Here is a 13,059-nt window from a genome sequence, read left to right on the forward strand (position 1 = left end):
CTCGTTACGGGTTCGCTGACACCAACCCACACGAGCTATGGTTCTGAGACAACGATTGTCGAACGCCTGAAGACGTCTCAGGTCCGCTGCTCGAATAGGCCAAGTCTCACAGCCATACAACAAGACAGCCCGTACTGTAGCTTGATACACACGTCCCTTCAGATTCAGGGATAAACCATTCTGACGCCATAGGTGTCTCAAGTTAGCAAACGCGGCCCGAGCCTTGCAGATTCGTGCATTCACCTCATCTGTCACACTACAGTTTACGGTACAGGGACCACAGGAGGACTTGCGAAGGCACGAATCACAGATCGGCCTTATTCGTGGCCAACACCTATCAACAGAACTATCTGAAACAATCAGAAGCAGGCAGATCACCCTGTCGTAGTACTGTGCCGACCAAATCACAAGGTAGGGCGACGTCGGCCGAATCTACAACCCGTTCGACGCATTCCCTCAGGCAGTCACAAGATTCGGCAGTATGGATGTAGTATAGCCGAATGAACAGATTATCCCGTCTGCATAACTGTTTAAATATCACAACCGAGGTCCCGTTCCACAAGTTTAATAAAAAAATATGGCGACTGGCACAACATACCTGTAAATCAGCTGAGTGCCGGCGACGTCCAACAACCATTAATGCTCCGTGTGATCCAAACCAAACAGAGAACACATCCGTCCAAAGACCATGGAGCGCCGTAGGTGAGATTGCTTCTGGATCTGCTTGTAGGGATTGTGTTGGGTATGGCAGATTGGGATTCCAAGCAGGACCGACAGATGAAGGAGTGGTTGGGGAAGGTAGGCAAGCTGCTCCCACGTCCCATCGTTTGATAACACCATCAGCAGATGCTGTCAGAACTCCCATAGGCGCATTACTCCCATATGTTGACAAATCGCCGTTTTCCAGTTCTCCATACGTAGGTGACATGAACGGTGAGAGCAGGCGGATGGATGTGACCCAGCTAGGATGAGCACTGAGTTCGAACAGGCGGATTCCATCACGCATTCGCCAGAACTGTGGTAAGTTCGTAAAATGGAAATGCCGTAAGAACGATCAGACACTGTCGTAACGACTGAATGAAGAGCAATGTGGTGACCAGTGTAGAAAAACGTCACCCACGAACACCTTAGAGAGACAGTATTTTGGACCGATATGGTTTTGACATGCTCTTTTGTGTGGCCCAGTCACTTTACAGCCTCTGCGGGTAGTAATCACCACAAGAGAAGCTCATTTTATCACCCTTACTCCTGAGTACATACTAGTAACGAAATCCTTTGCCTATCGTTTGTGTTGACAGGACATACAAGGATAGACTGGTAAAAATGATATTCGAGTGAGGTGAGGGGGTAATTAGAGAGCATACTAAGTACGTATTAGAATACCCTATTGAACAAGTTTAAAAGATCTATCTCATGTCTCAAATGAATGCGCGCATCGGAACACCATCAACCAATCAATCTGAGTATCCAATGAAAATCCTCTACATGCGCATGAAGAAGTAAACAAATTATTGTACAGCAAAAGCGGTCATAGCCTACCCTTGAGTTACCAACAAAGCGGGAGCTTTCCGTGCACAGTTCACAACTGAAAAAGGTTTGACAACACATTTCCGCCACCCATATATTGTCCCATATGTTAAATGGCCTGTCGCACGCCAGGCGACAACATTAGACTGCACTCCGGAAATAAGGACCTGATAAACCAATGCCAGAAATTAGTAAGTTGTTTTCAACTTCCACGGAGAATGGAATTCCTTGTTCCCATCGGGTCCCTGGGTTAGCTTACATGTTGCCAACCGAGGGGTGGACACACGCTTCGGCCAGACAATAACAGTCCAACAGACCAGGTTTTCGGACGGTCAAATATGTGTTAGACTGCGTGAATGTCTGGTCTAACAGAAGGATTATAATAACACTGCCGACAGGCAACCTCTGAAAACCGCTTAACAAGACCGGAATTCCCTGTTTACAACCCAGGGGAACTAATCAGCTTGTATACTTTGCGGAAGTCAAGGAACTCAGTTACCTATAAAAAAACGAAACCAACAAAGTGGCTGCAATCCAGCCTCTTTTGTTTGTAACCCTTGAAAACCTAAGAATTTCACCGTAATTTTTGGTAAGTAGGCAAATTGAGGGAGCGGTGTGGATACTGCTGGGCTCCGGAAGTGACAGCTAATGCGGAAGTTGCAGTGTCCCGGCGCGCGCACTAGTTATGCGCTTGTTTGATCATAAACATATGGCAACTTGCCAATGTGAACGCGGTTGCAGGTCGCTAGGTAAACATTGGTGTTTGAGGTCATGATAAGAGGGAGGAAATGTCCGAACCAAACGTACGATCCCGTGAAAATGGGTGAAAATAATCTTCCATGGTTATGAGGGACACGGTCAATTATTTACCCTAAACCGTAAGTGAAAAATCATTTCGCAAAAGGCATTATTTGCTATGGCTTTCCAATAAAAGCAACTGAGCGACATTCACAAGAGATAGGCAATTATACCATCAATCTTTTTCAGAATAAACACACCTGATATAAAGCCACCATGAAAGACGAATACTGCGCTCATTCCATCTGGGAAACATTAACCTCAAAAAAGGGCTATAATAAAAGAACGGTTTTGACAATTTCTGATTGTCGACAGAAACCTACATGCAAAGAACACTTCAGGTGAAAAGATTTTCATGAGGAAAATTCCTGGTGATGAGGACCAGCTGTGTTAGTGAATTCTTCCCGCAAACTAATGAGAGTAACATTCAAGCGGACACCAAACAACCTCTGCAGGAGTGGATTACACCACTTCACGCCAAACAAACAATCGCTACCAGTCTGCGAATGGACAGAGCTGAAAAGATTGTGCAGCCTGTTCCAGAGACGAGGATGGATATACCTATACCTGCTCCGAAAAATTGCTCTCTTTTCACTACAACAGTCAAGATTGCGCAACATGATGAGGCAGGACACAACAATCGGAGGACCGCAGGTACACATGTCGTTTGCCATTAACATGTTTCCTGTAGGGGCCAAAATGAAAAAGGTATAAAAATACGAAGCAAATGAAGAATAAGCACCCAAAGTGATTTCTCTTTGTGTAGATTTGGGGGATATCAATCGTAAGAGACCTTCCAGTATCTGGAAGACATTAACGAATGGAACATTGCGGAAATCACACGAGGTGCTTCCTAGTGGCACTGGTAGATACCAACTATTGTCCCTTCAGGCGTGTGGTGAGTCGATGTGGACTCAAGTTTACACGTGCGACGTGGAGCTGCATCCACCGTAGGACAGTTGTTAGGACACTCGCCCGACAGGCGAGAGGTCGCCGGTTCCAGTCATGTCCAAGGACGTCTTTGGGCTCGGGTCCATATTCAGGAACGCAGAATATGGATAACACGTTTACTTAACGATGGCAGTCGTTTTTAAAATGTTCCAGAACGGCGCTCCAGATGTACTATGTGACATTTTGATGCGGCTGGATTGACTAAACAGGCTTGCTTTGAAGGACGAGGACCCGAGGGCAACATAATGCGATGTCTCCCAATATATAAGACTATGCAATATTATCCAGTGATGGTGCTTTTGACGTCCGGTCAAAAGCTGACAGAAGGCTTATTTGAATGGCACCATATGAAACATTTTCATAATGATCTAACACAATAAACAACTGGGAACAAAGAAAGTTCGAATGCAGCATCAAATGAAAAATGCAATTGAGAAAACCTGGATATACCTGCTCTACAGTGACAGGTTGTGTGTAGGGATCGTCAGAGTTTTGAGTAAGAAAAGTGCCAGCAGTTGTACGGACTACTCATTTCACTGTCTCGGTATGAGTACTGCCTACTGCCCCAGATAGGGTGCGAGTGACTCACACAATCTACGTTTACCATACAAAGGTAATGTAACTAGGTAGCTGTTCACACGGAATCGTGATCGGGTTCGACTGCGCGTCACTCTATACACTACTACTGGTGGATATTTGAGTAGACAGGAGTTGAAGGACAACTTGCTTTGCAAGGCCAATTTAATCCGACTGTTTCTGCTGCCAGATGAGCGATAATTTGTACATTCAACAAGGCGCCGATACGACAAGAGAAAATGACAGCAGGAGAGGGTAGACGAAAGACTAACCAGGACTCGTCCATTGGTTGTTCCCGCAGCCAAAACGCGTTGCCCTGCTAACAAGCAGGCATCTAAACATAGGACGTGAGCCGAGGATGAAGTACTAAAGCAGCGCGAAGGTCTGCTTTGAGTCCACAGTGATTCAGGGTCGGCAAGTTTGGATTCATCCAGTGGAATGTTCTCTGGGATCGACCAAACCTAGAGGTGTACCAGCAAAGGATACATGAAACGAATAATCCGGACATAATTTATTCAGCATGAACCAATACCACGTGTCATTGTGTCAGAAGAAAAAACGCACCAGCTGCCTCACACTGAAACGCTCTGCTTGACGACCTCAAATGATCGATAAACAGTCTTCAGCCATTAAAAAAGCATAAAATCGGATGGTCTCCACAGCCCTAGTGTGTAACATGAGACTACTGTCTCACCATTTTCAGCCATTAAACAAGCATAAAATCGGATGGTCTCCACCTAGGGTCGTATATCTCAGCAACACAGCCCTCGTGTGTAACATGAGACTACTGTCTCACCATTATCGATAGCACACAACAACGTCACGAGGCTGCGCTAACCAATACACAGAGGAAGTCATTCTCAAAAAAGTTGCAGCACATAAGAAATATTCCACAAATGTCCGTCAGTCGACCAAACTTGACACTACTTATTAAAGCGGAGTGTGATAGGATACCCATAACGCGCTGCACAAACAGAAGTGCACAACGTGGATACTTCTAAACAACATTGGGGGCATGGGCAACACGGCCAGGTCAAAATACAATTAAACAGAGGAAATCATCGCAACAACAGCAGCAGTGTCAGAAGACTTACCAGTACGCGGTTGGTCAGTGCCGCCGCAAACAAACTACCCCCTGTCACTGAATCAGTTGACGGTGTGGGTGTTTCCAAAGTGGGAAGGAATAGGCAACATGATGGTGTGGGTCCGGATCGTAGGAAGGGTTCAGGTTCTGTATTGGGAGTTTTCTGTAAAGAAACACAATTGTCCGACGTGAGCCTCTCAATCCATAAAACAGTCTGATTACGTCTATGATGTACTCCTCAAGAGACGATAAATTCAGCTAAATGAACTATAGTAACGTACCGAGTTGGCGAATAATTCACTAGTTTAATCGCGTTATAACTGAACACAGATATTCTAACGAGATTTCAATATGCCAGCCAGCGAATGATGACTGGAAGGTCAGGCTAACATATTTTACTTTCCGACTGTGTCACCTTTTGCTAAAAAAAAGCATGTCCGACTTTACGATATTTCTGACACAAGTAGGTTTGGGCTTCCATGTGCTTAGAACCCCTCAGTTACTTCAAGTCAAGGCCACCATTTTTCGTACCCCCAACGGCTTCACGTTTTTGAAGGCGCACAAGTTAATTCCCTCTAAACAGCAGACTATAGATGTGAGATTATTAGATGACCAACGGTTGATATTGGCGAGCCACTTGCCTTAAATCAAGTAGACTAGCACCCAGAAGGAAAATGGGTATCTTCCTGGGTTTCAATCCTAACAATATTCTGCGTAAGTAGTGACAGGTCTAATTGAATACGGCGAGACTAATCCTATTGATACGTTTTTTTGTTATGCCCACCCGATACTCTGGTTGCATTGCGGATCTTCTACTAGACAAGCGTACAAGACCCAGCACAACACAGGGTCTAGTGAAAATGAAGTGTCTGTCGCTTACCTTCTTTCGAACATCAAGCACGGATACCATGCCATTCTCGTTCTGCTCCATGTCGGTTGCATGTACCAAGGCCAAGTGAGTCGAGATGCAAGTGATCCAGCTGATCTGTTCTAGGCTATACACCCATATATGTCCGTCTTGCAGAGCAATGGCAATAAGTTGTGAATCGGCAGAAACTGCGGCCACTATAGTGTGCAGCGTGGAATCACGACGCAGCCGTGACATTGGACAATCCGCTGGCAACGTAGGCAGTGACAGCTGTCGTGAACAGTCCAGGTGTAGGTGATTCTCAGTTCGTTTCAGAAAGTATACAGACGGGAGGGTAGAGATACTCTGGCTTCTGGACCCGCTTCGTGCACCGTCAGCACGATGAATCGTTAGGTCCAAGATACCAAAACAGCTCATCACGACGATATCCAGGGAAGGTGGTGCGCAGATGCACTGAAGAGAACACAGGGCCGTAGAATCTCCCGCGCTATGCTGCAAGGACAGGCATGGGACGTTAGTGTGAGTGAGACCCCACTCCAAAGCTTCAAGCCCGCGTTTAGTATAAGGACCGTTAGAGGTTGCTTAACAGTGAAACCGCATGAAGGGTTATCCTAAGAAATACAGTAACCTTTACAAGTATAAGAATAGGATACGATAGACACAGTACTCATTCTGAAAACCAATGATCACAATTGGGTCAAACAACAATTGAATTACATATTTCATAGTTTTCTTTCACATCCAAATAGAAACCAGACAACTGTGTCAGCAGCAATACGAAAATACCGACCGCGCTGACGAGACGTGTACCTACCTAAGTGAACTGCGATCGAACGTGGTATTGTCTGACGCCGGGCGATGTTTCGATGCCACACACGGTGATAATGTGGATGCCGAGTGAGACTAAACAATTCCAAAATCAACCAACCAATAGTCGGTGGCTCAAATGCACTAAGCAACTGTACCGAACCGAATGCACTAGAACACACGAGCCGGCAAAACGAAAACAACCCAGCCACACGCCAACTTTTTTCACCAAGATGCAGATTCTGTAGTTTAGTCATTCAAACCGAATGTAGAACGTGATGAAACTCTGACGAAGCATATAACAGACTTCTGTCATCTCATGGCAACAGCTCGCCCGATAAAAACAATGCTCGCCGAAATTAGCAACTCCAATCGAAACGGCACAGTGCTGAAAAGCCACACCTCTGTTAATTGAATTTTCTCACCTGGTCACCTGCATCTGTGAACAAACTGAAATCACGTATGAATAGAAGAACAGTGGAACGCTCTAAATCATTCCCATATCAAAAACCTTAGTAAACCTTAGGTCCCGAAGCCCCAGGCCTAACAACCACCCAGATGAGCATGGATATTAATACATTTACTCTTTGAACTGACAGAAAGATTAATATCCCGTTGCTCGTTACTATGGTAGCCTCAAGGTCAAGTACGTGTAATAGTGAAACGCTACCGTAGCTAGGGAAGTCAGGTGCAATCGACTTATTTACAATTAATTCATATCAGGTCAAGCTAACTGAAAAAGAGATGAGTTTCTAGAAGGTAGAAAAACGGAAAATTAGTAACACTTATCACTGAGCCAATATGAGTTCCACAAATCTCAAACATTGGGGTGTAATTTGAAATCTAACTAAACGTGTTCAAATTGATAGCTTGTACCGGTTGCTTCGTAATGCAATAAAAACGTATGAATATCGACGTCAGCTCCGGCGATCCAGGGGGCAGTAAATCGATTGTTCTGACGTTTGGACAAATTAACCGAATAAGAAACACACGAGGGCTGCCGAATAGAAGTAAGACAATACCCCCAAGCGAGCCATATTTTTTCCTGGCAATCCAGTGAAGACAGTGGGACAATACGCTGAAAATCCGGATTCGCGAAATGAGGAAGTAAATTCCCCCAGGGGGAGCCATATTTTTTCCTGGCAATCCAGTGAAGACAGTGGGACAATACGCTGAAAATCCGGACACCACTAAATTACAAGAGAAATTAAATCAAAATTTTTTTCAGTCGTGACGTTGACCACTTTACGTTCTCTAAAGCCGGGAGGAGCCGACTGGAATGGCGTCATCCATACGTCAGAAATAGTGGTAATTTTTCTTGCTAATTGTGGTCAGAGAAATGAGATTCTCTAGGGAGGAAGGACTGGTACGGCTATCTAAGCACTGACGTCACGCACCACGTGATTCGTTGTTTATCGATTATGCCCATCTCTGACATAAAGTACAGACAGTAAATATGATATACTTAATCACAATCCTTGTTTCCCCGAAAGAAATTACATTTGGAATACTTTTGATTTCCTGAATATTCATGCAACTCCTCCAGCTAAATCAAAATGAAACTCAACAAATATTGCCGCATATTTGAAAAGCTGGTTGTAACCTATCTACAAGGCTCTGGTTTGACGGTACATATAGTGGGTGCTAAGAGGACATATTTATGTGGGATATTCCATAAGTTGAAAGTCCTGAAGAAAACAAAGGAGTATAGAAGAAAAATAACACCAAGAAGACCGATAATCAAACTTTGATGCAAAATGAGATTGTTGACAAGTCATAGAAATCTCGGCAAAGGCTGGTGAATTTCGGTACGTATGAGCGTTTTGGCGCTTGGCAGAAAATACCTGAAGACCAAACGATCAAGAAATGAGAGCCTATGGGGTGCCATGCTAAAAATGTTCGTAAACATTTGAAACATGGGCAACACTAGTGCCCCATTAGTAGTATCCATACGCATCGATCCTGGTGCTGGAGACATGCTATAGACGAGGGAACATGCAATAATTCTCGTACATTTGCGCAAAAGCAAACAGCATCAATCTACACCCTTTAAATTTCCAATCGTTTTCAAAGGCTAACTCTAGGCTGATCTCAGGATCCACCATATTCCTCGGTGTTGTCTTCCTTCCACCTACGCGCACACTGGTGTTCACCAGCATTTATGCTGCGGCAACAAGCACTGGGCGACCAAGACAAATGGCGTGGAATTCAGGTGAGCGGTCAGGTGATCCACTGTACTAAAAGTGAAGTGCAAATATCAAGTCCCAATTGGAAGGGAAGTGTACAACATTAATCGATGGATTTAAATGAAGACGCGACGCTCAGATTAGCTGACAGCTTGTTAAAGGCAGATGACCTGAACAATCGGCTGATGTATCACATGACCCTGACAACCCCCTGACGGTTGAAGTGCGAATTTTCAGCCCACAAAAGTGCCAAGTGCACGTAACGCAAGCCGAATGGTTTGTCCTATCGAATTTAATCCTATTTCAAGTTAGTTACGGTCCTTATGCACGTGATAGGGTCGAAGATAGGGTCAACCGGACTTGCTCGGATAACAGATCAGTACTAAGTCTGAACTTATATTAAGTCAGGGAAACGAACCCTCCCACAGCGCGCAACGCAGGGCAAGACTAGTTACTCAGTTATTTAAAACAAATGGTGGACTCATTAGATTAAAGCACACATAATGAGGATAGAACAACAGGGAGGGGAATACGCCAAAGAACCAAAAAAACTTTGCACGATAATTACTCACCAATGACCCATCTGGGACTTGATTGGCACTATCCACACGAACAACTTCAGTAAGGCGAGGAATTTCCGCAAGTACTATGGGCGCCGTCACTTTAAATTGCGTTACGAGTGTTGAACGCCGACGTAGCCAGGAAACGTCGATTTCATCGGCCACATCCGAAATGTCATCTTCTTCGCTGGGACCCAGAGTCGCTGCATCTTTTGCGCCATTTGCGCTCAGGCGCCGTGTCGATAGGGCGTCGTAGAAACTGCCATCTCCGTCTTCGTCCACATCTACACCACCCATTAGGTCAGCCTCCTCCGGTACGGGCGAGCCATTCCCGTTGGGACTAACTTCCACGTACTTTCGAGGTCCGTCATCAGATTCGTGCATTCTGTCTACCAGCTCAGGCGGTGGAAGTGTGGATACACTGCAGTAGCAGAATGCAAGAATTCATTCAGCTATCACTAGAACACTAAGAAAATTCGAGTTTCGAGTTCTTACTTTACCAGAACCGGATAAACTTCAGATACACGGAACCAGTAAGGCGGTATCTACTGTAATATCTCGGATCTCTTTTGACGCAGAACAGGAAACTTCTTCATGTCCGTCTCGTTTCGCATAGTCCAGTGAAAGAAATCGGGGTTTCGTGGTGTGCGCTGAGCATAATAGTCCCAAACGCTCCAACAGTACTGCCGAGTGCGCTGAGAAAAGTCGATCAATTCTGCCTATTTGAAAGGCGTTTTATAGAAACAGGCAAACTGATCGTCCTATTTGTCGGAATCGGTGGCTAGCTATTACATGTTTTCAACCACCCAACGGTTGACAAAATGCCTGCATTAGGTCTAATGAAATTCAAAAACCATAATAACCAGTTGGTGCTGTTATAATGACTGAGGGACTATTCACTCTAAACCCCAACATATCAGCGGCGTGAAGTGAAACACTGATGTACACACCTCATATGCCACAATGCACCAGTCGTGTTATATCTTGTAAAGAAGTTACTTTTACAGACAGAGTTTTTATTCCGACGAGATAGGAGCCTATGGATAAAAACAATATATGGAATAGAAACTAACGATTAAGTGTCAACAAAACCTTTCGTACAGACAAAGCCGAGTATATGGTCGGTTGAGAATGTAACGACCGGAACCAGCTTTGCCAAACATAGTGCCTCAATACAGTGATCCGCACATAACTATTCATGTATGCATTGCTGGGACGCAAAAATGCAGGATTACAAAATCATTAGGAGCAAGAGAGGAAATTGTCTGATGCTCGAATTCAGTCGCATAGTGCCGTTCCACTAAATATGGCAAGACCGAAACCCGGTGACAGGTGAGAAAAGCGCATTACTATGAGACACGATTTGTTGATGCGCTGGTATTTTGTAACTTGTTTTTATAAACTTCAGGAAAGCATGATTTGGTTTCCCCAGTTTCGAATCCCATTCAACTAATGCAAACTTTCTGACACATTGCTATTGGATGTGACCTGTGCAAAAACCGGTGAGTAGATAGACGAAAGTCTCACGTAAGCACTTGAAATGACCACTCTGGTTACACCCTTTTGAAACTTTACCAATGTACAGAATTACCCGAATTTTCGAAACAGCCAAAATAAACAGTAGGTTGCAGACGTAACAACCCAAAAGTGGTTTATCAAGAGGAAATATGCCCATCTGTGATACCAGTTCGTAAAACCAGAACCAAAAATATATACATCATTCGATGGAACTTAGGATTTTGTATTGAGAAAGTTTGCAAGGACGAAACGCGAAATGAAACAGAAATATTGATGCTCTTCTTCACAGGTTAAATCGACCCAGAATTGCACGAAAGGCAGCGAGGTTTGATGTGTATCAGCATTACATCGTTCAAACTCTCTTCCTTGGCTCAAGTTTCGCTGTAAGTCGGTCTATTTAGTCATGGCATACGTGAGTCTGTTAAAATTACTCCACTGGGGGAAGCTAGCTGTACCTGAATTGTCAAGTTTAAACCAGTAATATTGTTCACACCACTGCATCATTATCCTTTACTTGTGCATATGAGAAATCCGAACCAAAGTAGTTCGGTCCATGCTGTCTGATCACCTGTCAAACTGAATACTCACCTGACTAGAAATATCGCTAAACGACCAACGCACAGCTCCGCTCTGTTCGATGACAACGAACTGATGATGCTACTTCGAGTAGTGACGAAACGCTCGCAACAAAATTACCAAGCTCAACGACCATCGAATGAGCCAAACCAAATCATCACTTCAGCATATGCACATTTCCGAGTCAGAAACCAAATGGTATCACGGATAGATGTGAAATGTTAACTTGAGCACCAACGACTGATCAGCCTGATAAGTTGTAACGAAGGTGAAACGTGGATTTGGGCGATAAACATTTATTTGCTAATTAACCCGACCTTAACGGAAAACTTAGCTAGAAGTCCCCAGTTAACAGTGTTCTTCAACAAATAGCGCACAAATAGCGCCTAATATTTCACTTGGGTCGATATTTTCCCCGACGCGAAATTATCCATATACCCGATTGAAACCCCAAACAGCCCACTATCGGTTTCGCACGTCTTGGAGACCATTCGACTGACCTAGTCCTGGAATTTTAAGCCTCCCTATTTTCTATTTGCATGTCATGCTGTACGTGTGAGGCAATAAACACTTGTTTGCAAAGTAACTTGGTGTAAACGGGAGATTCAACTAAAATTCAGCAGAATCTCCCGTTTATTTCTTATGCTTTCTTTTTCTGATACCTTCGCGCTATGTCTTTAGTTCAGGTGGGCTTTGAGGCCTCACCCCCACCCCAAAAAAATGCGAAAAAAGGAATTAACATATGGTTGATTCTCAGATAAACAAAAATCTAAACAAGGACGGTTGTCTTTAGTTGAGTTGTTCAACTGTGGGAAGAGATCGGCCACGTGATTCTCTGGTTATCACGCTATTTTAAACTGCGGATTACACGATCTCTGTGAATATCAATTACTGTTTGGCATGAACAAGCAATCAACTTATCTGACGACAATGGTGGGTCGGCACAAAGCATACCTTGTGAAATTCGAGATGATCAATGGATTGACACTGCAATGATTGTTCGCCCATTTTGGTGGATACGTTTCTCACGTCCATGCCTAGTCCAACCGTCTCTCAAGTGTGAAACCCCAGTTCACAGTTACTCGGCCACAGAAAATACTGTGATACCATTGTTTCCACAAACATTTCAAAGGAAACCGGTCTGTTCACTGAGGGGTACTATCAAACTAATCACCAGTATTATTTTTTCTAATAAGACTGATCCAGTGGTTACAACGTGTCTCGAACAAATTGCATATGATTATACCGGTCAGATGGGGTATAGCACAGTTCCACTACGGCAATCAGCAGTACCTTCGAAAGAAACCATAGAGGAATAGTACGGATTGCACTGACTGATATTGTGGTGGATAGACCCGATACGTCGAGGAAGAAAGCTGAAATAGATCACTTACACTAAACTCCCGTTGGACCCGCACGTCAGGCACTCTGTGTTGTTCGATAAGAACGACACAAATTTTACCTCCACGTCACTTGAGTATGTCTTAGAGAAAGGAAGAGTGGAAAAGGAAGTGGAATAAATAATGCCACCACTATGAGACTTTCTGATACCGTATACACAAAAAGTAAACAATTCACTGTATGAGGATATAATGGATAAATTTGATG

At 44.1% G+C, this 13,059-nt stretch overlaps 1 protein-coding gene across 1 annotated transcript in view; it reads right to left on the reverse strand.

Moving 5' to 3' along the window:
- The window catches only part of T265_06260 (hypothetical protein), a gene marked incomplete at both ends in the record, with an annotated part of 61,290 nt that overhangs the window by 14,539 nt on the left and 33,692 nt on the right, over positions 1-13,059 (reverse strand). Inside the window, 6 exons of the mRNA XM_009171470.1 lie at positions 599-1,015; positions 4,125-4,313; positions 4,947-5,099; positions 5,817-6,296; positions 9,370-9,778; positions 12,846-12,934. Coding sequence (XP_009169734.1) covers positions 599-1,015; positions 4,125-4,313; positions 4,947-5,099; positions 5,817-6,296; positions 9,370-9,778; positions 12,846-12,934 — 1,737 coding nt within the window. The remainder of the gene's footprint in view (positions 1-598; positions 1,016-4,124; positions 4,314-4,946; positions 5,100-5,816; positions 6,297-9,369; positions 9,779-12,845; positions 12,935-13,059) is intronic.

The sequence above is a fragment of the Opisthorchis viverrini genome (genome assembly GCF_000715545.1).
Source record: "Opisthorchis viverrini unplaced genomic scaffold opera_v5_129, whole genome shotgun sequence".
NCBI lineage: Eukaryota > Metazoa > Platyhelminthes > Trematoda > Opisthorchiida > Opisthorchiidae > Opisthorchis > Opisthorchis viverrini.